The following is a 25,192-nucleotide window of genomic DNA, read 5'->3' as shown; positions in this document are numbered from 1 at the left end:
TGACTTCCGGCGTTGCCCGGGAGCTGCCGGAGGAGGAGCGGCGCAGGGGATGCGGCTGTGGCGGCGGCGGTGGCGGCCGAGCGCGGGGGGCGGCTGTGGCAGCGGCCTGGGGCGCGAGCCGGCGATGGCGTGGCGGCACTGAGGGCGCGGTGCGGGCGGCGGCTGGAAGGCAGGCGGCGCGGGAGGAAGCGGCGGCGGTGGCTCCATGGCCCGCGCGCGTTGAAGGACGCGGCTCTTGCCTCAGCCCGGCGGCGGCGGCGGCCGAACAATGAAGCTCCTGAAGCCGACCTGGGTCAACCACAATGGTAAGTGAACGCAGGGGTCGCGGGAGGCCGAGCCTGGCCTCGGATCCGGGTCCGGAGTCGGGTCGGAGTCGCGCGCAGGCCCTGCCCGCCTCGCTCCCGACGCCTGTGCCCGGGGCCAGAGCCGCGGGGCGGGAGGTAACGGACTTTGTCCTCGGAGCGTGGAGACCGGCGAGTCCCCGCACGTGCTCCGCCTGGCTGCGGCGAAGTCTGCCAGTGCACCCAGCACTTTCGCTGAACCCTCGACCGCCCACCCGTGGTCCGTGGAGGCGCCGCGGCCTGGCTCTGGGGAGCGGCCCTTGGGCGCCAGCCAGGTCCTGCTACTCGTCTGCAGCAGCCAGGATTTGCTCAGATGGTCCGATGTGTGAAACCTGGGCGCAGCCTCCCTTGTAGCCTTTCATTGGCAGGGTGAACACCTGAAATCTGCAAGTCTCTGCCATGCTGGAGAGACTGTCGCTGCCCAGGCTGAGGCTCGGAGCTGGTGACAGTGCCCCCCAGTTGGGGGACTATGGCTCAGGGCCGAGGTTCCCCAGCCAATGGAACCACGTCTGTGCTGAGCTGGGGCATCAGGGTGACTTGGGTGGGGACCAACAGGATACAAGTATGTTCTAGGAGAGAGGCTTCCTTACTTCTGCGGCAGCGCCCCAATGCATCCACCCCCTGGAGGAATAGACTCTTCCAGGCCTCTGGTTGAGAACAGACTGTGTGGTACAGAGAAGCCTTTGGTAACCAGCAGTGCTGTCATAGTTCTTCTGCCTTGGTGGCAACTACAGGAGTTGGTTTTACCCTCCCACCCCCAGGGAGACGGGGGGAGAGAGCCCCCTGCCCCTCGCTGACAGCACTGAAGTCCAGGAGCACTCCCCAGCGTAAGGCCTGTGGCCCTGATTCCAGCCTGTCTCTGACTACTGATAGGCAGAAGGTCACCCCGATTCTGCCTTGTTCCTCGTTTCTATTTTGCAGTGTGACCAGAAGGAGCTCCAGCTTTCTTTTAGAGCAAGTAGAGTAGTAGGTGCTTTTGTCTGTTTTATACATGTAGCCTTTCGGTTTTGACCCTGATTCAGGGTTGCTCTCTACTGCAACTGAGCAGAACAGCTGTCAGTCAGCAGTGCTCTCCCTTTCCCTCTCCTTGTGTGATACCTTTCTCCTTTTTCAGGGCCAAGGTGAGGTCACCTTTTCCTTTTGTTACCGTTGCTCCTGAGTTACTCCACTAGATGAGCTCTGTCCCTGTGGGTGTACTTTCCATATGCCCTCCGGGTGGGAACTGCCTCATTTCCCTCTGTATTCCCTGCCACACTCAGGGCATATGATAAGTGTTGGCTAAAACAGATAAGAAAGCTGAGGTTTCTGTAATTTATGAAGACTCAGCTAGGTTTACTGAGTGTGAAAGCAAAAGCTGGGAACTTTATTTCACTTCTGTGTTGATCTGCAAGAGCATTTCTTGATGTGTAGTGTGCAGAGCTTTCCCTGGAGAACTGGGCAGTCGGTCAGGAATTATAAATTTTGGTGCTTGTGAATCAGAAACGGAAAGATTTCATTATGAACTGGGTGTGTAAGTGAAGATCTGAAGGAATTTTTATTTTAAAATAAGAACTTTTTCCTAGATCAGTTTGTGTGTATAGTCAGTCAACCCTTCTCCAGTGTCTCTTCGACCTTCTGCCGTATAATTTCTAACTTTGTGATAAGCTCCTTCATAGAGCACGAGTTCTGTGCTGCGTAAGCATAGGTCAGGGTGCTCACTTGATTGTCTAGGTACAGACGAGAGAGTCTGCTGTCAGGTCAAGCCAGCAGCCAGACACCCTAGCCTGGCAGAGTGGGCAGAGCAGTAGGCCCAGGCCCCTTGTCGCTGTGGCCTCTCCATGGTCCTAGGGTGGAACTGGATTCTGCTCTGCCTTCTTCACAATGTAATTGTGGTATGTGATTGGGAAGGTAGACTCAAAAGTGCACCCCAGACTATAAAATGCAAGACATAATAAAATAATTGAGACTCTGGCTAGATGGGGTTTCACTTCTTTTAAACTCGTTCTTTGTTAAATTTCCTTTTTTTTTAATCTCCTGAAATCAACCTTTGTCTCATCAAGCGTTCAGAAGAACCGTCAGGGTGAATTACTACAATCCTGAAGGACCTGCCGACGGTTTGGGTCGCTGGCCAGTCCCACTGAGCAGTCCTTTAAAAACAAGTGAATAGTGAGGGCTGCTGGGGGCCGAAGCTGCTTAGCCAGAAGCCAGAGTGGTGGGTGCTTTGGATTAACAAACCAGAATGACCATGGGGCTTTGGAGAGTGCATCATACCACTTTCTGGCTACCTGTCTCTGCATTTATGTCTCCTGACTTGTTCTGTGGCTTGAACGTACTTTTCCTGGTGTCTGAGAGTCAAAGAGGGAAGGAGCAGAGAGCCCACAATTGCCCTATGGTGATAGGATCCCTTCAGACAGGGTGGAAAGGGTGGCTGGAATAAGGCACGTTTAAGGCAAGGCGTGAAGTATATATTGAGGTGTAGCCATTCTTTCAGACTTCATTTTCCTGGCTGATAATAGTAGTGAGACCTTTTCTCTAGTAGTGAGGTAGGGTTTCTCAGCCGCAGCACTGTTGACATTTTGGGCCATACAATTGTTTTGGGGTCCGTCTTGTGTAAGGTAAGATGTTAGCATGCCTGGCCCATCAGGTGTCAGTGGCACCCATCCCCCAGTTGTGACAACCAGAAATGTCTCCAGACATTACCAGTGTCCCCCAGTGGCCAGAATCACCCCCATTTGAGAATCTCTATTCTATAGAGATCGGTAAGTTAATAAGTCTTGAAGTTGTCCTGTCGGAGTGAAGTGAGCTTTGAATATGGAATCAGAGAGGCCATAGTTTGTTAGCTGTAAATTCTTGGGATTGTAATTCTACTTCTGGACCTTGTAAAGTTGAATAAATATAAAGACTCACCCCTATCATTTCACCCCGTACCAAACTATACAAGTGCCTTAAGGTATATAATAAGAGCTAATAATACTTATAACTTATAGAGAAGTTAGGTGCCAGGCATTATTCACACACATATTTTACTCTGTGTTCTTAGATACAGTATTCCTTATATATTTAATTTTGGGTTTGGTTTGGCTAAAATAGGCTCATTTCTTAGCTAGGTTATGACTGTGTATTGGTCAGAAGGGGAAAGCAATTGGGTTTTTGGTTGTAGAAAAATGTAGTTTGTATTTAGGAAATTTCGTGGAAGTGGGTTCTTCCCATCCCTGGCCCTTTGTTCCTGAGAGTTTTTCTGGAATTCTTGCCCCTGGGAGACAGTGCTCATGCTGGGCTCTTCTGTGAAGCCCATTCTCATCAGAAGGACCAGGACTAAAAGAACGCTCATCCCACTTTGGCCTCTGGCTCACACAGATGGCAGTGTTGTGAACGGTGTTTGGCAAATGTTCAATAATGGGATAATTTGTCAGTTAATCACATTGCAGTGTGGTGTGTTTTCTCTCTTGTCCTGTGATTGCATTATTTTTCTTCCCTACCCTGTCTCATTCCAGAAAGGATTTTTAAGGCATCCTATTGAGACATATTCTGCATCTGAGTGAAAAGAGATAAGTCTGCTTGAAGGGGAAATGCGGGGAGGATGGTACAACAAGGAAGTCAGGCCTGGGTGTGGAAAGGCCCTGCACAGCTGCTGCGGGGGCACTGCAGACCTGCCTCTGAGAATAGGCTGGGAGGGACCCTAATGGTGATACTTTGTCATCGCCGCGGTTGTTAAAGTAAGCCTTGCAGTTGCTCTAGATCAGGGGTTCTCAAGCAGGCCAGTGTCTGGAGGCATTTTTGGTTTTCACACCTGACAGGGTGGGAGCCACTGGTATCTAGTGGGTAAAGGACAGGACTGCTGCTGAGCACCCTGCAGCACACAGGACGTCTGCTCCCACAACAAAGAATTGTCGGGCCCGATAAGTCAGAAGTGCCGACGTGGAGAAGCCCCGCTCTAGATAAGAGCATCTTCATTGCTGTTTGCCTTTCCATGTATTTGTTTCATCATTCCAACTGGGTTGTGTCTCGAGGACAAGAGTTTTGCCTTTTATTTTGGAGTCAGTCTTGTTCTCGAGTCTCCGTGCTCTGCTGCTCATCAAATGTGTCAGGGAAGGTTCTTTTGATCTCTTTTCCTGATCTGTTAAATGAAGCTAATAACACCTGCCTCACCTGCTACCTGGGAAGGCTCAGGAAATGTGAGCTCTCTTTATACTGTCTGTCACTGACTTCTGCCTGAAGACAGTAGGTAATTTAACAAAATAACCGGAATACATCTGAAGAGGATTTAGAAGAAAACTTGGATAACATACACATGGATTTTTCACTGGTTTATGAACCAGACATTGAACCCTTCTAGAGAAAAGTTCTGTGGGGATCAGAGGTACATGGTGCTACCCTGTGTGTGGAAAGCCGTGCAGTAGGTGGGAGAGAGGGATCTACACCACATTCTAGAATGCAGGGCAGAGGGAAACCAGAGCTAGATGTGTGCACTGCCATGGCCCCAGGGAGGCAGCCTGCTTTGTGGCATGCCCTTGGGTTGATCCTTGACCACAGGACTGTGATGGTGGAAAAAGCCCTGCTGCTGTGCGAGCATCAGGAGCAAAGGCCCAGGGAGGGCGGAGAGCATTTAAGAGGAGACGGAGCATGTTAGTGCATGGCTGCGCAAGTGAGGGGAGAGAATGGGGCTGGTAGGCAGAGCCTTAAGCGCCTTGATAGAAGCTTAGGCTTTCTTCTAGGGGGCTGGGGGTGGGGCACATTAAGGTTTCTGAGGACGATGCATGTAACATCGTGTGTCTCCAGAAGGCCCCAGAGAAGTTAAGAGGCAGTTCCCTGGGCTTTGGGGAGAGATGAAGAGAGAGACATGGAGTTCAGTGGTGGTGGAGGTAAGGAATGGATGGCCCCTGAAAACAGAGAAGAGGCAGGTGAGCGTAGATTCGAGTCCCTCTCTGAGTTTATTTCTTTAGTATGCTAGAGAAAGAGTAAGAATGAGGGCTAGAACATTGGGTTTTCTTAAACATTTGTTTTTATCTAAGAAATGGTTGAAAAGATGTTTTCACTTCACAAGCAGAATTGTAGTTTACATTTTGGAAGGACCTCTGGGCAGCACCTGGCTTTGGCCGCTGATGGGCCTGCTGCCAATTGCACTGGTCTTGGGCCCTGTCAGTGATCATGGAGAGAGGGCCCTGCCTGCGTTGACCCTTCCTTTTCCTCAGAGGTTGCTAAGCTGTCCTGTTTATGCAGGGTGTTTGCCTGTAGCCTGCAGAGGTGTCTAGCATGTCAAAAATAGGTCTGGAATGGGCCCTGGGACCAAAAATTGATACAAACACATTTTATTATCATGCCAGGACGAACAGCCTAAGAGAGGCGAGTGGGGCCATCGGCAGTATCCACACTATTAAATAGCAGAAAGGGAGCATTGCAAACACTGCGCGGGTTGCCTGCCCCTATTCCTGTCCAGCGAATCCCACCGTTTTTCAGGTGTATGCCCTCTTCCGCAGGCCACGCTGCAAGGGGCAGGTCTTGATAGCCTAGTCTGTTATGTGGTAAGTGCCAGAGCTTTGTTGGGGAACAGGCATTTGATGCCATTCTAGCCAGTAAGACTGGGCAGGGGTGTCTGCTGGGGGCTCCTAGGGAATCGGCTCACACATCTCTTCCTACCCGATTCTTTATTCGCTGGACTTCAAGCCTGTGATCATGAGGACAAAGCTCACACTAAGGATGACAGCAGTGGAAGGTGGAAGAACGTGGTTCCTTAAGCTGCTAAACTAATGCACCCAGAAGCTGACCCATCTCGGGACTTGTTATATGTAGATTACCCTTGAAATTCTCTGTGACTTGCAGCAGAAAGAAGAGATCCGTAACATGCAGGTGGAAACAGGCTGTGTGAGATGAGGTGACCTCCCCAGAACTGTACTAGGTATAAAGGGATGAGTTAGGATTCACAGCCAGACTCCAGCCAGAGGCTTGCTCGTTCTAACTACCAAGTGTTGATCCCTGTGCTGGGCACCTCTGCCATGGAGAGCTTGAGCACCCTTTTCCTCCTTGGAAAGAGCTTTCAAAAACCACGTGGTGCGATGTGGTACCTGGAGTCCCTTGTTGTTGAATATTGTTGTCCTTTGGCTGCTTCTGTAGCCATTTAGAAGGCCCTGAGCCTTCTAACCTGGCAGATTTCCCTTCAGGTGTGATTGGCAAACCTTCTCTGGCACTTGGTTTTCAAGAGCTCGCCAGTCATGGGGTATCAACAGAATACTTTCAGGAACAAGGAGGGCCCTGTGCTCCAGTCATGGACTTTTGAGGCTTCCTCATTGCACTTTCTTACACCAATCACAATTGCCTGCTGGCTTACATAGGGGAGGGGTAGAGACCTGGCTAAAATCGAGGTTCTGCTAGAGACCTCCCCACCAAAAGTAAGCTCTTGAAGGGCAGAGGCTTTGTCTTTGCTCGTGCTCTATTCCCAGGGCCTTGGACAGTGCTTGGCACACACCGCAGTAGGCACTCAGTAAATGTCAAACGAGTTGAGTACTGGAGGAAGGCTGCTAGAATGTGGCCGGTAGATGGGCAGCCCAGTGTCTACTACCCTTAGCTGGCAGAGCTGATTTGCTTCAACAAACTTCCTGTTCATCCTGGATGACACTTCTAATAGATCAGATTGTCTTGTAAAAACCTGCTGGGGATTCCAGTGGTGAGGGAAGAAGCATTGTGTCCAAGTGCTTACCCAAGGAGCCTATTTATATATTATGATTTAGAGCTTCCTATTTTAGGAAGGGGAGTAGATGAAACAGAATAGACAGCAAATGGTTTAGAACACTTGCAAAAAGAAGAGCCATTTAGGTCAAAACTTGTTCTTAAAAGCAATACCTGCCTTGATGCGTTACCAACCTAGGACAGCCCAAGTCACATAGAAGCTGACCATCCCCGCCGCCCTTGAGGGACAGACTGAAGAGGCAGCAAGCCTCATTTGAGGGCCAGGAGCAGACTCCTGAGCTGCTGCATCCTCCAGTGGAAGGGCCTGCACACAGAGGCACTCAATAAATCCATACATTCAGCCAGCAATGAGTGCCAGTTGTGTCCCAGGGCTCAACACTGTGAACCACCTGCATGCCGGGACCTGTTGAGGAGCAAGCAGCCTGTGATGCATTCTAGGCAGTGAGGCTGGGAGGGCTGTCTTCTGGGACTCCTGTATAAGCAGAAAAGGAGGCGTAGGAGGGGAGCATACTGGGGAGACAAACCGCAGACGTCATAAACATGAGCACTAGGCCAGTGAGTGTGGAGAGAAACAGCAGCCAGAGATGAGGAGTACTGGGCTAGGGGTGGGAGAATTTTAAATAGGGTGATTTGGGAAAGCCTGAGTGGAAAGGTCATGTGTGAGTGAAGACCCTGTCACAGGAAGCAGACTCTGAGCTGGAGAATTTTGCAAGCCGTAGAATTATCAGGGAGTGCTCTTGGGATCCATACCTGCAGGGGATTGAGGGTAGTCAGACTGGATAGGGAGAAGTTAAGTTGTAATGCAAGTGCAACAAAAGTTGCAGCTGACCCTATGGGGGGCTCTGGAGCTGGGATAGCCCTTGGAAGTTATCCTGAATTGAGGTGAGGGGCTCAGGCCTTTTATACTGCCAGGTCCACAGTCAAGCACAGGCTGTCCAGGGAAGGGGGCCTGACTTTGGGTGAAACAGTTCTTTTGCTGAGGGCAGGTCCCACCTGGAGAAGGACTTGGCCAGGAGCTTTCACAGGCTGTCAACACTCCCACAGCTAGGGATTGTGCTTCATTCCTAGAGGGAGGGGACCTGGACAGGGTACCACAGCATACACTTGGAACAGACCTGATGGTGGTGAGGAAGGCAGCCATCTGAGAGAGGAGCATTCCAGGCAGAGAGAACAGCCAGAACTCGCCTAGTGGGTTTGAGGAACAACAAGGATTTCTTGTGATTTGAGTGAGACCAGAGCAACACAAGGGCAAGAGCACCAAGAGGTGAGGCCAGAGGAAGAACAGTAGTAGACTGGCTGGGAGGACCTGATGGGCCGTTAGAAGGCTTTGATTCTCTGTGATGGGAGCAGAGGAGTAATGTGGTCTGACTTGGGTCTGAGAGATCATCCTCGCTCTGCCTGGGGACTAGGTTGGGAGTGGGAGCAAGAGACACCTGTCAAGAGGCTGTTGCAATGATCCAGGAAAGAGATGAGCATGGTTTGGACCAGGGTGGTGTGGAGGTGAAGGTGCTGGTGAGAAATGGTTGGGTTCTGTGTGTGTGTGTGTGTTTGTGTGTGTGTGTGTGTGTGTGTGTGTGTGTGGTACACATATGCAGTACTTTTTGGGTTTAACTTAGGTTAAAATGCACAAACCTAAGGTGTACAATTAGATGGATTTTGACAAATACACTCTGTAATTTCTTCCCCCCTCAAGATACAGAACATTTGTACCTCCCCAGAAAGTTTGAGGTACGGATATACTGCAAAGGTAGAGTTGCAGGGTGGAATTTGAGGTGTCAGATAAGGGCCAGCCGAAGGGCCAGTGCTGTGCAAAGGGCGGAGCTGCCGTCCACGGACCACGGAGATCATCAGTAGTGAGACTGAAAGGAGCGGTTGCAGAGAGCGAGCCCAGACTCCATTAGAGAGGGTGGCCAACTGAGGCCGCCGCCCAGGGCCTTCCCCCAGAACCCTTTTCATGGGTGGCCTCTCTGCCTTCTCCCTTTTGAAAACGCTAGGGCTCCGTTCCTAGAGCTATTAAGGAACAGGACACATACCTTTATTTTTGCCTAGTGACAATTGCCATATATAATTATACCAGGACACATCTTATGGTATATGTGTAGATACGGGTAATGAAGCATACTGTGATTTGATATTTTTAATTTAAAAATGTAAAATTATTTTTCTTATAAAAGTAATACTTGTTTAATTTAGGAAAAATTAGAAAATGTGAAAAGGAAAACATTGTTAAAACTCGTCTTTCAGACCATTTGAAAAAATATAACTGGTGACTTGGTGCTTTTTTAAAAGAACACACGTTTTATTTACTGTTACATACCACATTATAAAAGTATCTAAATTTTTCAAGACCTTAGCCAAATCCCTGGTGCCATAACAAATTCAGTATTTTTATTGCGTAGCCTCCCTGCAGACCTTGCACATATAACTGGAATTGCTAACATGTTGCTGTGCATTTTCCATTTAATACGGTAAGTTTGTTATTTCCTTTTTCTTTTTTTTAAATTGAGGCATAATTGAAATGCATTACATTAGTGTCAGGTGTGCAACATAATGATTCAATATTTGTACATGTTGTGAAATGATCACAAAATATATAGTTTACATCCATCACCAAACGTAGTTGCAGAATTGTTTTTTCCGTGATGGGAATGTTTTGAGTTTTACTCTCTAAGCAACTTTCAAATATGCAACACAGTATTACTAACTATAGTGTTATTTTCTTAGCAGTGGTGGTTGTTAAGCAAACAGATCTCCCCGCCCACCCAATGGGAATGTGGTTCTTAATTGCTCTTAATTTTCTAATGGAACTGGGTGGAAGGGATGGTTATGATCTATAGAAATCCAATTTACAGGTAACTTTTAAGGAATATCTCTGTTCTGCAAAATTAGAGGAGAAAAGAGTGTGAAGAAAGAGATTGGGACTGTACCAAAACGGGATTGTGATGTGAAAAGTGCTGCAGGAGAAGCGGTTATGGTCTGTGAATGATATACCTGTTACTTTCTTCTACTTTAGTTTGGGGGAGGGGGACAATGGCTTCATGATTGCTAAGCTTCCTTCCTGTGCTGTGTTTTGACTCTCTCAGCCACCTGGCACCTATTAGATGTCGTTGTGGTATTGCTTACCTAAGACCTGGGAGGTTTTTGTGGTTGAAAGTATAGTAGAGATAATAGCAGCAGATGGCTCTGTGAGGTGGTTGGTGACATCTGTGTCCCCACCTCGGGAGATGAGGAGCTTACCTTCCAAAGATTGGGAGGCTAGTAGTCCTGGGAAGGCGTGTTTGAACTTCGAGCCTTTTACTGTGGGCCTTTCTCCCTTATAGATACATGTTTGGTTTCGTTTTGATTAGCATTTTTTTGAGTTATAGTAAAACACACATAACATGAAATTTATCATCTTAACCATCTCGTAAGTGTACAAGTCAGTGGTGTTATGTATATTCACAGTGTTACGCAACATATCTACAGAACTTTTTCACCTTGCAAAACTGAAACTATGTGTATACCAATTAAGCAACAACTCTCCAAATTACCTTCTCCAGCTCCTGGCAACCACCGTTCTACTTGCTGTTTCTATGAAGGTAACTACTCTAGAGACCTCACATAATTGGGATCCTATAGTATCTGTGCTTTTGTGACTGGCTTATGTCAATTAGCATAACATCTTTAAGGTTCATCCATACTTTTTAAATATATTTTATTGATTGTGCTATTACAGTTATCCAGTTTCCCCCCCTTCACTCCACTCTATCCTGCACACCCCCTCCTTCCCACATTCCCCCCACTATAGTTCATGTCCATGGGTCGTATATATAAGTTCTTTGGCTTCTACATTTCCTATACTATTCTTACCCTCCCCCTGTCTATTTTCTAGTTACCATTTATGCTACTTATTCTCTGTGCCTTTCCCCCTTCTCTCTCCCTCCCATTCCCCTGGTAATAACCCTCCATGTGATCTCCATTTCTGTGGTTCTGTTCCTGTTCTAGTTGTTTGCTTCGTTTGCTTTTGTTTTTGTTTTAGGTGTGGTTGTTAATAACTGTGAGTTTGCTGTCGTTTTTACTGTTCATATTTTTTATCTTCTTTTTCTTAGATAAATCCCTTTAACATTTCATATAATCAGGGCTTGGTGATGATGAACTCCTTTAACTTGATCTTACTGAGAAGCACTTTATCTGCCCTTCCATTCTAAATGAAAGCTTTGCTGGATAGAGCAATCTTGGATATAGGTCCTTGCCTTTCATGACTTGGAATACTTCTTTCCAGACCCTTCTTGCCTATAAGGTCTCTTTTGAGAAATCAGCTGACAGTCTTATGGGAACTCCTTTGTAGGTAACTGTCTCCTTTTCTCTTGCTGCTTCTAAGATTCTCTCCTTATCTTTAATCTTGGGTAATGTAATTATGATGTGCCTTGGTGTGTTCCTCCTTGGGTCCAGCTTCTTTGGGCCCAAAGAGGGAAACTCTCTGAGCTTCCTAGACTTCCTGGAAGTCTATTTCCTTTGCCAGATTAGGGAAGTTCTTCATTATTTGTTCAAATAAGTTTTCAATGTGTTGCTCTTCCTCTTCTCCTCCTGGCACCCCTATAATTCGGACATTGGAACATTTAAAGATGTCCTGGAGGTTCCTAAGCCTCTCCTCATTTTTTTGAATTCTTGTTTCTTCATTTTTTTTTTCTGGTTGGATGTTTCTTCCTTCTGGTCCACACCATTGATTTGAGTTCCAGTTTCCTTCCCATCACTGTTGGTTCCCTATACATTTTCCTTTGTTTCTCTTAGCATAGCCTTCATTTTTTCATCTAATTTGTGACCAAATTCAACCAATTCTGTGAGCTTCCTGATTACCAGTGTTTTGAACTGTGCATCTGATAGGTTGGCTATCTCTTCATCGCTTAGTTATATTTTTTCTGGATCTTTGATCTGTTCTTTCATTTGGGCCATTTTTTTTATCTTGGTGCACCTCTTATGTAAAGGGGTGGAGCCTTAGGTGTTCACCAGGGCGGGGTACCACAGGTGGCTGCACTGTGACACTGTACGTGGGAGAGGGGCCGATAGGGAGCAATGGTGCTTGCTCACTCTTCGCCGGACTTCAGTCACGCCCTGCACTACCCACAATCAAATTGGGCCCTTCTGGTGCTGCTTCCTGAGTGGGTGGGTTTGTGTACAAGCTCTCCTGTGAGTCTGGGAGTTTCTCCTGCTGCTGCCTCAATCCCGCAGGTGTTTGCAGTCAGTGGTTTGAGGCTTTATTTCCCCACGTTGGAACTCTAGGTTGTGCGGTATGTCACCTGGTCCACCAGCTGCTGCCTCCCCGGCCAGCTGCAACTTTGCCCACCCCGCTCCACAATCCGCCACCTCGCTGGGTCCGCCAGCTGCAGCCTTGCTGCGTGTCCTCTCCGCCCGGCTGCCCGTCTCCACCCGGCTTCCCGTCTCCACCCCTCCTACTGGTTTCTTCTTTATCTCCTTGGTTGTCGGACTTCCATGCAGTTCGATTTTCTGTCCGTTCCAGTTGTTTCTTGTTTTTAAAAAGTTGTTGTCCTTCTTTTGGTTGTGCAAGGAGGTACAGTGTGTCTATCTATGCCTCCATCTTGGCCGGAAGTCTAAGGTTCATCCATATTGTTGCATGTGTCTGAATTTATTTTTCTTTCTAAAGCTGAATAATATTCCATTGTATGGATATACCACAACTTGTGTATACATTTGTCCATCAATGGACATTTTGATTGCTTCTACCTCTTAGTTATTGTAGTGCCTCTATGAACGTGGGTATACAAATATGTCTTTGAGATCCTACTTTCAGTTCTTTTGAATACACATGAATGCCCAGAAGTAGAATGCTGGATCATAGGTAATTCTATTTTTCGTTTCTTAAGGAACCACCATACTGTTTTGCATAGTGACTGTACCATTTACATTTCTACTCGCAGTGGAAAAGCATTCCAGTTCTCTGCATCCCACCAGTACTTATTCTTTCCATTATCTCTGACAGTGCCCACCCTAATGGGTGTGAGGTGGTATCTCATCATGGTGGTTGACGATACTGAGCTCTTTTCATAGGCTTGTTGGCCATTTTGCATATCTTTTTTGGAGAAATGTCTGTTCAAGTCTCTTGCCCATTTTTTAATTGAGTTTTTATTTTTTGTCATTTTTAGGAATTCTGTATGTGTTCTGGACCTTAATCCTTTATCAGATATGTGATTTGCAAATGTTTTCTCCCATTTGGGTTGCCTTTTTATTGTTTTAGTATCCTTTGATGGGTAAAAGTTTTTAATTTTTAAGAAGTTTTGTTCATCTATTTTTTCTCTTAATGCCTTTGGTATCATATCTAAGAAATCATTGCCAAATCCAATGTTGTAAAGCGTTTCCCTTATGTTTTCTTCTAAGAGCTTTATAGTGTTAGGTTTTATACTGGGTCTTTGGGTCCACTTTGAGTTCAGTTTTGTGTGTGGGTTAGGGAAGGGTTCCGCTCTTTTGCATGTGGACGTTGTTTTCCCAGCACCATTTGTTGAAGACCAACTGTCCTTTCCCATTTAGTGGCCTTGTTAACCATGTCAGAAATCACTTGACCACACATGCATGGGTTCATTTCAGGGCTCTCTGTTCTATGGAATTGGTCTGTATGTCTGCCTTCACACCATGACCACACTGTTTCAATTACTGAAGTTTTGTAGGAAGTTTTGAAGTCAAGAAGTGTGAACCCTCCAACTTTGTGCTTTTTCAAGATTGTTTTGGTTATTTGGGGTCCCTTGAGATTCCATATGAATTTTAGGGTGGATTTTTCTTTTTCTGCTCTAAGTGTCCTCATAGTTTTCATAGGATGGCATTTTATCTATAGAGCTTTGGGAATTAGTAGCATCTGAATATAAAGTCTTCTAATTCATGGACACAGAGCGTCTTTTCATTTATTTGTGTCTTCTTTAATTTCTTCCAGCAGCATTTTCTAGTTTTCAGTGTACAAGTTTTGGCCCCCTTCGTCAAGTTTATTTCTAAGTAATTTTTCTTTTTGACTCGATTTTAAGTGGAATTGTTTTATTAATCTTTTACTTTTTTACTGTTAACATACAGAAATGAAACAGATGTTTGTTGCTTGTATATCCTTCAACTTTACTAACTTTGTTTATTCTGTGGAATCTTTAGGGTTTTCTGCATATAAGATCATGTCTTTTACACCCACCTTTTATTTTAATATCGTTTTGTAACTTTGTTCACTTAATAAATGTTTCAAAATTTTTCCATGTTACATTTTTAATTACAAATGTATCAAGATTTATTCACACCGAGTATTATTGGGTTGTGCAGGGATGTGTTTGCAGAGCGGCATGCAGTGGGCGGAGGCCTCCGCTTCCCCAGGTTTCCACTGCAGCAGGACGTACTCATGGATGTGCCCATCAGACGTGCCCAGTGAGCTGGCCAGTGTGAAGGCCCAGAGACGGGAGTCCAAACCGAAGGTCCTGGGGCCAGGGAGAGGCCAGCTACTCTTGTCTGTGCCCTCCCTTCTCTCTGGCCAGTGCTCTCTGCTCAGAATTTCAGTTCCACGTTTGGGCCTCCTCTGGACATCTCTCCCCTGGCATGTGGCAGGGTGCCCTGGATTGCACCCTGTTGAACCCGAGCTTCCATAGCTTATTCTTTATTCCTGCCAGATGGAGAGCATTCATGCTGCAGGCATCTGGGGGGTTGCAGGTCAGCAACCCCCAGACAGGAAACTATGGCCAACTCTCGTGGCTCTGCAGAGAGTGACAGCAGGGTGCTACATGTGGATTAAGGGTTCCAGGAAGGTGGCTGGGAGGGGTGACCTGGAGGCAGAGCCCCAAGGAGAATGGGCTGGTGGGTGTGCAGGGAGAGCATGCTGCCCTTGCTCTCCCAGAGGACAGGAGATTGCCTGATGGTCTAGGGGACAGGGGATGTGTTAGTTCTTTTTCTCTATACAAAGAAAGGCAAACGGTGGAGCGAGTGGGGAGCTCATCCTTGTTGTTGTGCTGTGCCACAGGAAAAGCTCCATGACTAGTTCCACCGTAAGATCCCTTTCCTCACCTCCCCCTCAGAGAGCCCTTTGGAAAAAGAGGTCTGTTCCCACCGAGGGAATGCGAGCCACTGGTTCCCTTGGGACCAAAAGGCCTAGTGCTGTAAGGAGGTAGGGAGCCAGCCACCATGCTGGTGGCTTGGAGTAGACCACTGTCATATCTCATCTCTTCTGTGGCATATCACTATGAAAGTTCCAGGGTGGCGGTCATACCAGCCACATCTTCCACCAAAGTGGGTCCTGATTCCAGAAGTATTCACACATGAAATGTACATGTGTTAGAAGCAGTGTCTCTTACAGTGAGTGACTTGATGTAGTTCTTAAAGGAACACATAATACAGTGTCTCACAGACATAAGGAACTAATGAGCGTTCCGAGGACTAGGTGCTGTTCCTTCCTGGTGGCCTGCTGTTTTGGTTCAAATGACAAATGCCCAGCTCAGGCTGGCCTAAGCAGAAAATGGAAAGCATTGGCATTTTGGGTTCTCTCTTGTGTAACAAACTACCCCAAAACTTGCTGGCTTAAAAACAGCACGTTTTATTATTTGTTTATGGTTTTGAAACTTGGCAGGGCTCAGCAGCTCATCTTGGTTCTACGTAGAATCTGCTGGGATGGCTCCAGCTGGAACAGCTCACTTTGGCTCCTGTGTTAGGGCCTTGATTCTCACGGTTATCTGGGCTCATCCATCCTCTCCGTGTGGCCAGCTTGGCCTCCTCGCAGCATGGCGGTCTCAGGATAGTAGAGCTTCTTACATGGCAACTGGCTTTCTCCAGAGGGCCAGCGTTGAACTGCTGGACCTTCTTCAGGCTTAACCCTGGAACCGGAGCAGTGTTCTGTGACATTCTGTTAAAGTGGGTCACAGTGGCCAACCCAAATTCAAGGGGAGGGAAGCACAGGGACCCACGGGACTGAGGTATCCAGGTGACTGATGCTCAGCACAGCCAGTCCCAGGGCGCAAAGCAGGTCATCAGGACGCACTGCACCCATGTGCACAGCCACTCTTGCTCCGTTGTGTGCTCTCCACCTGCCGGCTTTGCTTCGGTTTCCTCAGGCAGTGTCATCCTGACCCTCACAGCAGCTCTCGGCACACCGCCTCCCAGCTCACCGACAGAGGCTGCACACCACAGTATTTAACGCCGCGGGCTCTGGAGCCAGAAACCTGGACTCTACCGTGCATCTCTGTGGCCTTGGGCAGGGTTTGTTAACCTCTCTGCATGCCTCGGTTTCCCTCTCATGGTAAAATGAGGGTGTCAGAAGTATTCACCTCAGAGGACCATGTGAGGTTTACAGCGTGCCTTGGGCCATGCTGCCTGCAGGTTTGGAAAGCCACGTCAGATACTCAAGAACACGTCATGGGTTGGGCAGAAGAGGGCCCGGCTTGGACAGGCAGAGCTCCATAGGACATACCCCAGCATTCCTCTGGCTCCCTGGAAGGAGTAGCTGGCTGGCACCTCCATGGGCTGGCCTGCTACAGATTCCCCAGGAGGCCCCAGGTGGAGACGGCAGCACCGATGGGGTTAAGTGTCCATCGCTGCTGTCCTCATCATACTTGGAGATACATGCTCTTGAATTTCACGAGGCTCCTAGTGGTGCTCATTGCTCACTGCCCTCTGCTGTCTGGTAGTACTCCGCACCTCGTTCTTAGCACTAGGTGCCATGGTTTCACCTTTCTGTACAGGCTTTGGAGCAGCGGTGTCTGCACCGCACACCTCTTGAGGCTGGGCCCACAGCCCTAATTGTCCTTCCTTGTTTCTTGAGGCTTTCCTGTGTGACACTTCTCCCAGCCAAATGAACAAGAAACCTGCCTTTTCACAACTGCTTCCCTCCCAGGCCTTCGGCCCATGGGAAAGGGTGGCACATTTTCAGTAGCTGCCTGTGGGGCTCTGGCTTATCACACATGGCAGCCACAGAGCCCAGGAAGGGTGTGGGTGTGCCAGCATGGGCCTGAGTGCGCATGCAGGGAAGGACCAGTTAGGGCACTTTCAGTCCCTCTCACCTGTGTTCTCAGCACCTGCCATTTTTAGCTCACTCTGTAGAGTTTTCTGGAGTCCTCTCTTAAAGATTAAGGTGGGAGTGATTGGTGTCTGCCCTGTCCAGGCGATGGGTGAAGAATACCTGGCAGGCTTTCTCGTCAGGCCTTGGCGAGTGCACCCCACTGCTGGGCCTGGCCCCTTCAGAGCTGTGTAGAGTACCAAGTTGTGTTGGGGCTTATCTCTCGAACCCTTTGAATGAAATTTCAGAGCACACCAGAGCTGAATTTTTTGTGTGTTTGGGACAACTTTGAGCACGCTGCAGTGCTCCGGGAATGTGGTCAGCAGCTACTTGGCTGAACTTGACCTGTCATTACAGAACTCTGGCTCTTGCTGTGGGCCTGGTGGTGACCGAGGGGCTCAGAGACCAGGCTAGAGACGCTAACATGGCTTGTTGTGGGAGCCTTTGTTGTTTTGGATTCAGTAACCACTGGAAAAAATAACATGTGGTGTGATTTCCACATTTTCCAAGGTTTCTAACTTAACTCCCTGAGACAAAATAGGGTGTTTGCACCTGCTTGCCCAGCAGTGTCCCCTCCTACCATGTAGTGACCAGTAGGAAGGGGAGCACATTTCCCCTTGTCATGTGGAAATTCATGCTTGATTTGACTCTAAGGGAGTAATCCTAACCCTGACCCTCCAGAAAAAGGCGAGGGAAGCTGGGTGCTGCCTGGGGCCAGTACTGGCCATTGCCTTTTGGGTACCAGCAATTGATTTTCAACACTCGGGTGGGAGCCCTGGAAGGATTTGCAGCTGTTTGGCAGCTACTGCCCACACTTGCTGCCTTGTGATTCTAGAGCTGGTAACTTTTGTCCTAGTGTCCATGCCACCTCTCCTTGGGTGATAGAGACAGAGCATCCTTGCCTAAGAGCCTTGGCAACGGCCCCTCATCTATATCAGCAGTTGCTGTGCTTAGTTCATTGTCATGCCATCTAATTTGTCACTGAACAAATATTACTGAGCTACCACTTACCAGGCCAGTGCTAGAAGCCACTGATGTGGTGTTGAACTTGACCGTGATTGATGTGGCACTCGGAGCCTGGAAGCAGACCAGGGAGCTAGACATATGCCTTCTGGCACAGGCCCCAGGATTACTTCCACTGTCTGCTGTCTTTTGAGTTCTTATGGTGTCCTTGCCAGTCTGGTCCACCCAGCTAGCCATCCAGGTTTGTGGGCTCCTGCTGTGGGCTACTTACTGGATGCTGTGGTGACTAAGAGCTAGTGCCATAGCCCTTTCCCCTGGGGGGAGTGAACACCTAGTTGAACATAGGGCACATACCATGGAGGAGGGTCAGCAATAGGAGATGCCAAGAAGGCCGTCTCTCCACGGACTTTGATGCAGCACAAATGTATGGGCTCGGGGGTGGGGTGGGGAGCTTTTTGGACGCAAAAGCATGATGAGGGAAGCAGTGTATTGCAGCCAGCCACCGGCCCAACCCAGCTCTCAGACAGTCAGAAAATCCAGGGCATGCTCCCCATGTCCAGGCTGATCGATGGGGTGGGAGATGGCTGGATGCATGAAGCCCCTGGGACTCAGAGCTGCTGTTACGAACAGCCTTTACAAACACGCATCCCCGGAAGGTGTTGGGCTCTTGTCTGGTGGACCTCTGTATGAATGCCCAGGTGCCCTGTGAGCTCAGTAGTGCTAGTGACAGATGGTTTCTCCCACTTTTAGACTTTCAGCTGTCTAAGTTCACTTGGAGAGTCTGCAGTAGTTCATACCTCCAAAGTTAGATCACTCCACCTTTACTCACAGGTAATTTACTAGAGGTACAGTATTTTTTCCTAGGATCAGTGAATAGGGACATTACTTGAATAAACAATATTTTAAATGTTTGAGTCTGTTGCTATTCTTCAGTGAATAAAAGCCAAGACAGATGTTGTGTGTTTTTTTTGTTTGTTTGTTTCCAGGCAAGCCAATTTTTTCAGTTGATATTCACCCTGACGGGACCAAGTTCGCAACTGGAGGACAAGGTATGTTCATGGAATAACGGGAATGTTCACAGCCCTGCCGCTAGCTTTGCCTCTCCTGGCTACCCTCTGAGGCATAGAAGAATGCTTGCTGTTTTCATTATGGTTGTGACTCAGTTTTAAGTCTAAACAAATCACATCAAAATATTTTTTTCACGGTAGAACATGCTCTCTCTATATATTTTAGAATCAGCTTTATCTTTCTAATTTCTATTTATCGGGTTGTTATTAAAATCAATTTGCATGTATGAGACCAAGCTCATTGACTGTGGAGAGTGGCAGGCAGTCTTGCAGACAAAGCCCCAGAGGCGAGGACTCTTGCTTCTCGTCTTGTTTTTGGCATTGTTTTCTCATCTGAAAGGGGAGAGGAGATGGTTAACCTCCAGAGCCAGTCATGTAGTTATTAGGCCCATTCTCTGGGCTCAAAGGGATTCAGCTGGGTTCGAGGGCAGGTATAAATGTGCACACCATTTGCAAATAGGATCCATGGTGTTGTCAGTGTGTTTTATCCAGTGTCTGCTGCAGTATTGCAGTTACAACCCTGTTTGGAAAGACAAAGTCACTTTTGAGACCAGGACACCAAGATGCACAGCGTTCCCACAGAGCCCAGTCCCCACAGCAGGGCCCTCCTCTGGCTGAGGCCTCCTGGGACAGGACTTGGAGAGTGCCCCTGTGAGTTCCAGGTCCTTTGGCCAGGTGCTTCAGGGCAGGCTGTCTGCAGACTTCCTGCTCCAGGGGCTTGCAGGGAAGCCTTGATGTCCTTCCTGCGGGCTGCGGGCTGTGCCCTAGAGATGCCCATAGGCATCCCCTAGGGCCACTTAGCTGGGGTGACGGGTTTTTGTCATCCACAAGAAGTGGCACATCTTCCTGACCTACTTGGCATAGCAAGCTCTAGGAGAGCTGATTGGGAAATATTTTTACGATGGCCAAGAGACAGTTGTAAGCATACTTTATGGTAATTTTGACATGTCCATTTGCAAGCATTTGTTGGTTTTTGCCCCTCTATAACAGAAAGTTAAGTGAGGGACTAGACCTTTGTTGGTTATCAATAATGGAAGTCTTAGAAAAAGGAATCATTACTAAAATGCATGGGTATATTTTTTAGCTCAGTACTCCATCAGCTTATGACCACCCCATCTGTTGATAATGGCAAAGGGCAGGTAAGGTAACAAGCACCTTTTCAGTGTTTAAGGCACATGTCAGACTTGGGTCTCAGAGCATCCAGTCAGCTGTGAGAATAGCCATGGACTCCAGGCAGCACCTGGAAAGGGAACAAAGCCCTGGCAGGGACTGTCCAGTTCTTGGTTGCTAGGGAGCCCTTGCATAGACCCGAAAAGGTGCTGGGACATGGGATTTTCCAGCCTCTTCATTTACAGAGGAGGGGTCTGCGTCCTGGGCAGGAATGAGGACCTTCTAGGGGCCCCTGGTGGATCTATGTTAGAGGCCAGACCAGAGGTCGGTCCTCACCTGATTCTAGTCCATAGTTCTTTTCATAAAGTCAGGTTGGCCTCAGCATAGTGGTAAATCCACACTTTCAGAATCCCCATCAACACTTGTTTTTTCTTCATCTTCTCTGTAACTTACGTTAGTAATTCAAATTCAGTCTCCTCCAATCTAGTCAGTTATGATTATGAAAATGTAAGTGAGGGCTGTGTCTCATAGTTAATAGTCTACTCCTTGCACATTGAGTTATTTCTGCCCCTTCATTCTAGGACAGGATTCTGGGAAGGTTGTGATCTGGAATATGTCTCCAGTCCTCCAGGAGGATGACGAGAAGGATGAAAATATTCCCAAGATGCTTTGCCAGATGGACAATCACTTAGGTATTACAGAGTGGCCCTTTGCAGGCTTTTCGTGTTGGCAGAGTGCCCAAGGTTAGCACATGTGTTTGTAATTAGAAAGATAAGGCCCCGTGCGGCGGTAACTCCCCTCGGCCTGCTGTCTGAAGGCACAGATGTTGGCTGCACACCTGGGTGAGTTATTCGGCAGAAGACTCGGCCCGCCCACAGAACCATCTTTGGACAGTCTGCAGGTACCTCTGGTGATTTCCTGCTCATGAGTCGTTACTGCCTGATTCCATGGGGCTTTGGGGCCAGTGACCTGAAAGCAGTAGGGTTCTGGGGAAGGGTACATAAAAGACAATTCACCAAATGTCTCAGATTGCCACTGTGTCACTCAGAGGCCCTCTGCCAGGACCCTTTTGGCTGCTGGACAGTGTTGTGGTTTCCTTCCCTGCGTTAGTGCCATTAGTTCCCCCCCCCTGCCCCTGAGCATCAGGGTGACTGTACCTGGCTCTGGTTTCCAACCTAGCTGCCTCCCCTGAGATGCTCCATTAACAGTTACATCCCCTTCCTTTACTCTGTGTTCTTGCTCTCCCAACATGTCTCTCGGCATCCTCCAACTTGGAGCGCAAGTCACTCACAGGCCATGTGCGGGCCCCAACTCAGATAGTGTCCTTCGGGGTGCAGGGTTCCCAAAGGCTGAGCTGTGAGTGCTCTCAGGGGCTCCAGCCCAACCAAAGGGCAGAGGGGGTTTCTGTTGGTCTCAGTTTGTAAGTGCAGGATCAGTCAACATGCAGTACTGACAAGTTTGCAAAATCTGAATTTAATTGCCGACAGGTAGAATGAAGTCAGTTTTACATTTTACCAAGCTGCTTCCTAAAAGCTCTGGAGAAGGCATCTCGGCCTATTTAGCACATGCCTTCCTATCAAGAGTTATCCCTGTTCAGAAATACATCTGATCATTAGATAGCCCTTTTTAAATAATGACTTTGAGGTATTTACCAGTTTTCATGGAAACAAGCCTCCTCCTACTGACTGTTTCATCCAGCACTAACACTTCTCAGGTTATGTAGCCTTTCCTCCTCCAGACTCTATTCCATTCATTTGTTATTATAGCACAAGAAGGTTAGTGCTTAAACTAAACCGTTCTTCTAGGGTTCTCACAGAGTAGATGCCTTGAGTAGATTAGACAGATTGGATTTTATAAACCCTTTGCATCTTGCCAAACTCTGCATAAAATAAATGGGCATGACTGTTGGATTTTCATCACCCTGTTTCTTTTTCTTCCCAGCATGTGTGAACTGTGTGCGGTGGTCAAACAGTGGGATGTATTTAGCTTCTGGGGGAGATGACAAACTGATTATGGTGTGGAAGCGGGCTACGTAAGCATCATTTTCCTTTCTTCACATTTTATTCTTAGAAGCTTTTTTGCTGGTCTTTATCACAGTCACTTTCTCCACCCTAGCCTGAAGTCCCCAGAGTCCCAGCTTCATAAGGAATAAGAAGCACACATAGGCCAGGAGCAGCTGAGGCCTGACCAGGGAGTTGGAAGGCCCCCCAGCTCCCTAGTAACATGCTTCGCTGTCCCTTGCAAAGCTGCAGGGTTTCCACCTGAAAAGGAAGGGCAAATCCCTTCCAGCACTGACATTGGTGACTTCATTTGTTTTGTTCTTCAAATGAAATTTCCCACCATGCAATGTGGTTAAAAATCAAAGTGCTTTAATGGAATCTGGGCAGGGGAATCCAGAACCTGCCCTCTTTTTCTGTCAGCCTCATCCCTAACCTCTAAGAAGTCCCCATTTGAAAGCCCTTTCTCTACACCAATATTGAACCAACCATCACCTGCAAATCTCTTTTCCTTTACACCTAGGCAGTCTCTCTCAGGGTGGGTCCTGGGACTCTTCCATAACCAGCACCCCAGGTGACTCAGGAGCCAGTCATTCAGGGGATTCAGATTTACCCCGCTGCTCAGCTAGAGTGGCCCTATGCCCCTGGCTTGAGAGCAGAGGCACACTGTCCACTCAGCTGCCTCAGGGAGCTCTTCCTGTGGGTTTGTGAAGAATTCTCCTGGAGTGAAGGCTATTAACAGAGGCGCTGCATCTCTGCGGTGTGGGCACCACCTCCGTGGGAGCAAGTGGCAGGAGCTAGTGGCCATGGTTCAAGTGCTTTCTCTGCCTCGGGTCTTGAGGCAGAGGCCTTCAATTCATTACAAGACGGCTTAAAATATACTATTGATTTTGCCACTTTGGCCAACATAAATAATATTTGGCATATAATTTGGAACACTGAAAAAGTATGAAAGAAAACTATCACAGTCCCACCACCTAAAGAAAGCCATGGTTAATATTTTGGTATTCTTATGTGTGTCCTTCCGATGCATTTTCCATGCATACATGTAATTTTTTTTCATTACATAGCAATGCATTGTGTATTCTGTCCTGCGGCCTGCTTCTTTCACTCAGTTACCTGTTATGAACCTTTTCCTATGCAGTAGATAGTCTTTTACCACAAGCTTTGTGATGGCTGTGTAGCAGTTCATCAAGCGCAAATAATTTTCCTAGTCGGCTCCTGCTGTTAAGCAGTTAGGTGCTTTCCAGCCATTGTCTGTTTCTGCTTTGTTCCGTCTGTCATGTTAAGCCATGCTGCATTAAGCATCTCTGTGCGGTGCCCAGAGCATTCCTGACTCCTCTTTCACACAGGTACATTGGCCCCAGCACCGTCTTCGGCTCCAGTGGTAAGCTTGCCAACGTGGAGCAATGGCGATGTGTCTCCATCCTCCGGAGTCACTCAGGCGGTGAGTGGGGCTGCCTGTTGGGGTGGGCCGCCCTGGCAGCTGTCCGAGACCAGCAGCAGCACCTCCACAGCCCCTGTGGACTGATTTGGTCCTTAAAGCAGCCCTGTGTCTGGGTCATCCTCCCCATCGCCATCGGTCACACCCTGTCTGTCCCCCAAGGTCTGTGCAGTCACTGTCCCCACTGCCTGCCTCCAGCTGTATTCAGGGTCCCCACTCCTGCCCTCATGGGGTATATGTTTATATCTTTAATGTAGAACTCCCCACGTTCTGCTGTTTATCCTGGTGAACTGAATCACTACCTTCATCAGTGGATCACTAAGTCCGTAAGCACACTTTATTTATTCCACAGAAACTAGAACACAGGGGTCCAATGAAAAGGTTTTTACTTGACCTCAAGTATGTTTGCAAAGTGTTGTAAATAGACTTGAACTGGAAAGACACACTTGACCGATTTGGACTGAAGAGGAGGAAGGTCAGTCAATAGCCGACTTAAACCATGTGCTGTACACTTAGTTAGGTGCCAGGGATACCACAGTGAATACAACTTCGTCTTACCTCAGAAAGCCTGTGGTCTAGCCCCGGAATGGCCTGAAGGGCTTCCCAGGCAGGGAGCACAGCAAAAGCAAGAGAGGTTTGCTGTGAATGATGAGTTGGCAGCATTTCACCACTATTGGATCTTTACATACAAGGCAGGAAGCAGCACAGAGTGGGGCTGGCTGATTGTGCAGGGACCAGGTCATGAAAGGCCCGTGCTCCCTGTAAATGGGGGTGTACTTTGTCGTGGGAGAAACAAGGAGCCATTAAAAGACAGCTGTGGGGGGAAAGGAGGTTGTTTCAGTGGTTCAGATGGAAACTTTAAGGGCCTGAACTAGGCCTATGATAATTGGGATAGAGAAGAAGAGACTGATTTGGGAAATTCTTAAGACAGAGCAAAGGGAGGGGTGAGAGAGATACCTAGCTGGGTACCTGAATGGTCAGCGCTGTCCTCTACTGAGACCATAAGAACAATAGGCTTATGGGGATATACACCAGTTCACTGTGGGATATGCTTAGTTTGGGGGTGGGGGGTGAATCAGGAGACTGTTAGAATTGAGCCTGGAACTCTGGGGAAAGATGGGGCAGAAGTGAGAGGTTTGGAAAGCATCAGCTGTAATCCATTGGCAGTATAGGCTCAGCGAATACTCTGCAGACACTTCAAAGATGAACAAACCCACCTCTTGGTGACCAGATTGATTCCAAATTCACAAAAGCTGACAGTAGCATTGTGTTATTGTTGACAGTGGTAAAAATGCATAACTTAATCTTACTGTTGCTCAGCTGTTCACAGTGAAGTCTAAGTGGGCTTCTGGAACTTTGGCACATACGTCTGTGAGGATGTTCAAAGGGTGGGGCCTCAGAGGGAACTTTTATGGGGCTCCTAACCTGAGACTCAGGCTGATCCATAACCTTGACTTTTCTTCTGGTCCAATAGCCCAGGGTTCTCTTCTTTACCAGCCAGGTAGGGTTGCCCACCTTCAATAGGGGTACCTGCCACTTCTTAGTCAGTGGTCCTGGTAGTGGATATGGGTGGAACCATTTAAGAAGAAAAAGATCAGTGAAAAAGA

The 25,192-nt window shown here is 48.0% G+C and overlaps 1 protein-coding gene across 5 annotated transcripts in view; it reads left to right on the top strand.

The window, feature by feature from the left end:
• Positions 1–10: 10 nt before the first annotated feature.
• Positions 11–25,192, top strand: part of HIRA (histone cell cycle regulator) — a 75,153-nt gene continuing 49,971 nt past the window's right edge. Inside the window, exons 1-5 of one of the 5 annotated variants that reach the window (XM_053927747.2) lie at positions 11–305; positions 18,954–19,016; positions 20,726–20,836; positions 22,086–22,176; positions 23,494–23,588. In XM_053927747.2, the coding sequence (XP_053783722.1) occupies positions 269–305; positions 18,954–19,016; positions 20,726–20,836; positions 22,086–22,176; positions 23,494–23,588 (397 nt within the window). In that variant the 5' untranslated portion in view covers positions 11–268. Of the gene's footprint in view, positions 306–18,953; positions 19,017–20,725; positions 21,046–22,085; positions 22,177–23,493; positions 23,589–23,842; positions 23,912–25,192 lie in introns of those variants that run through there. The other 4 variants (XM_053927744.2, XM_053927748.2, XM_053927745.1 and 1 more) reach the window with 4 other exon arrangements.

The sequence above is a fragment of the Desmodus rotundus genome, chromosome 7 (assembly GCF_022682495.2).
Source record: "Desmodus rotundus isolate HL8 chromosome 7, HLdesRot8A.1, whole genome shotgun sequence".
NCBI lineage: Eukaryota > Metazoa > Chordata > Mammalia > Chiroptera > Phyllostomidae > Desmodus > Desmodus rotundus.
This window is presented reverse-complemented; position numbering and strand designations above follow the sequence as displayed.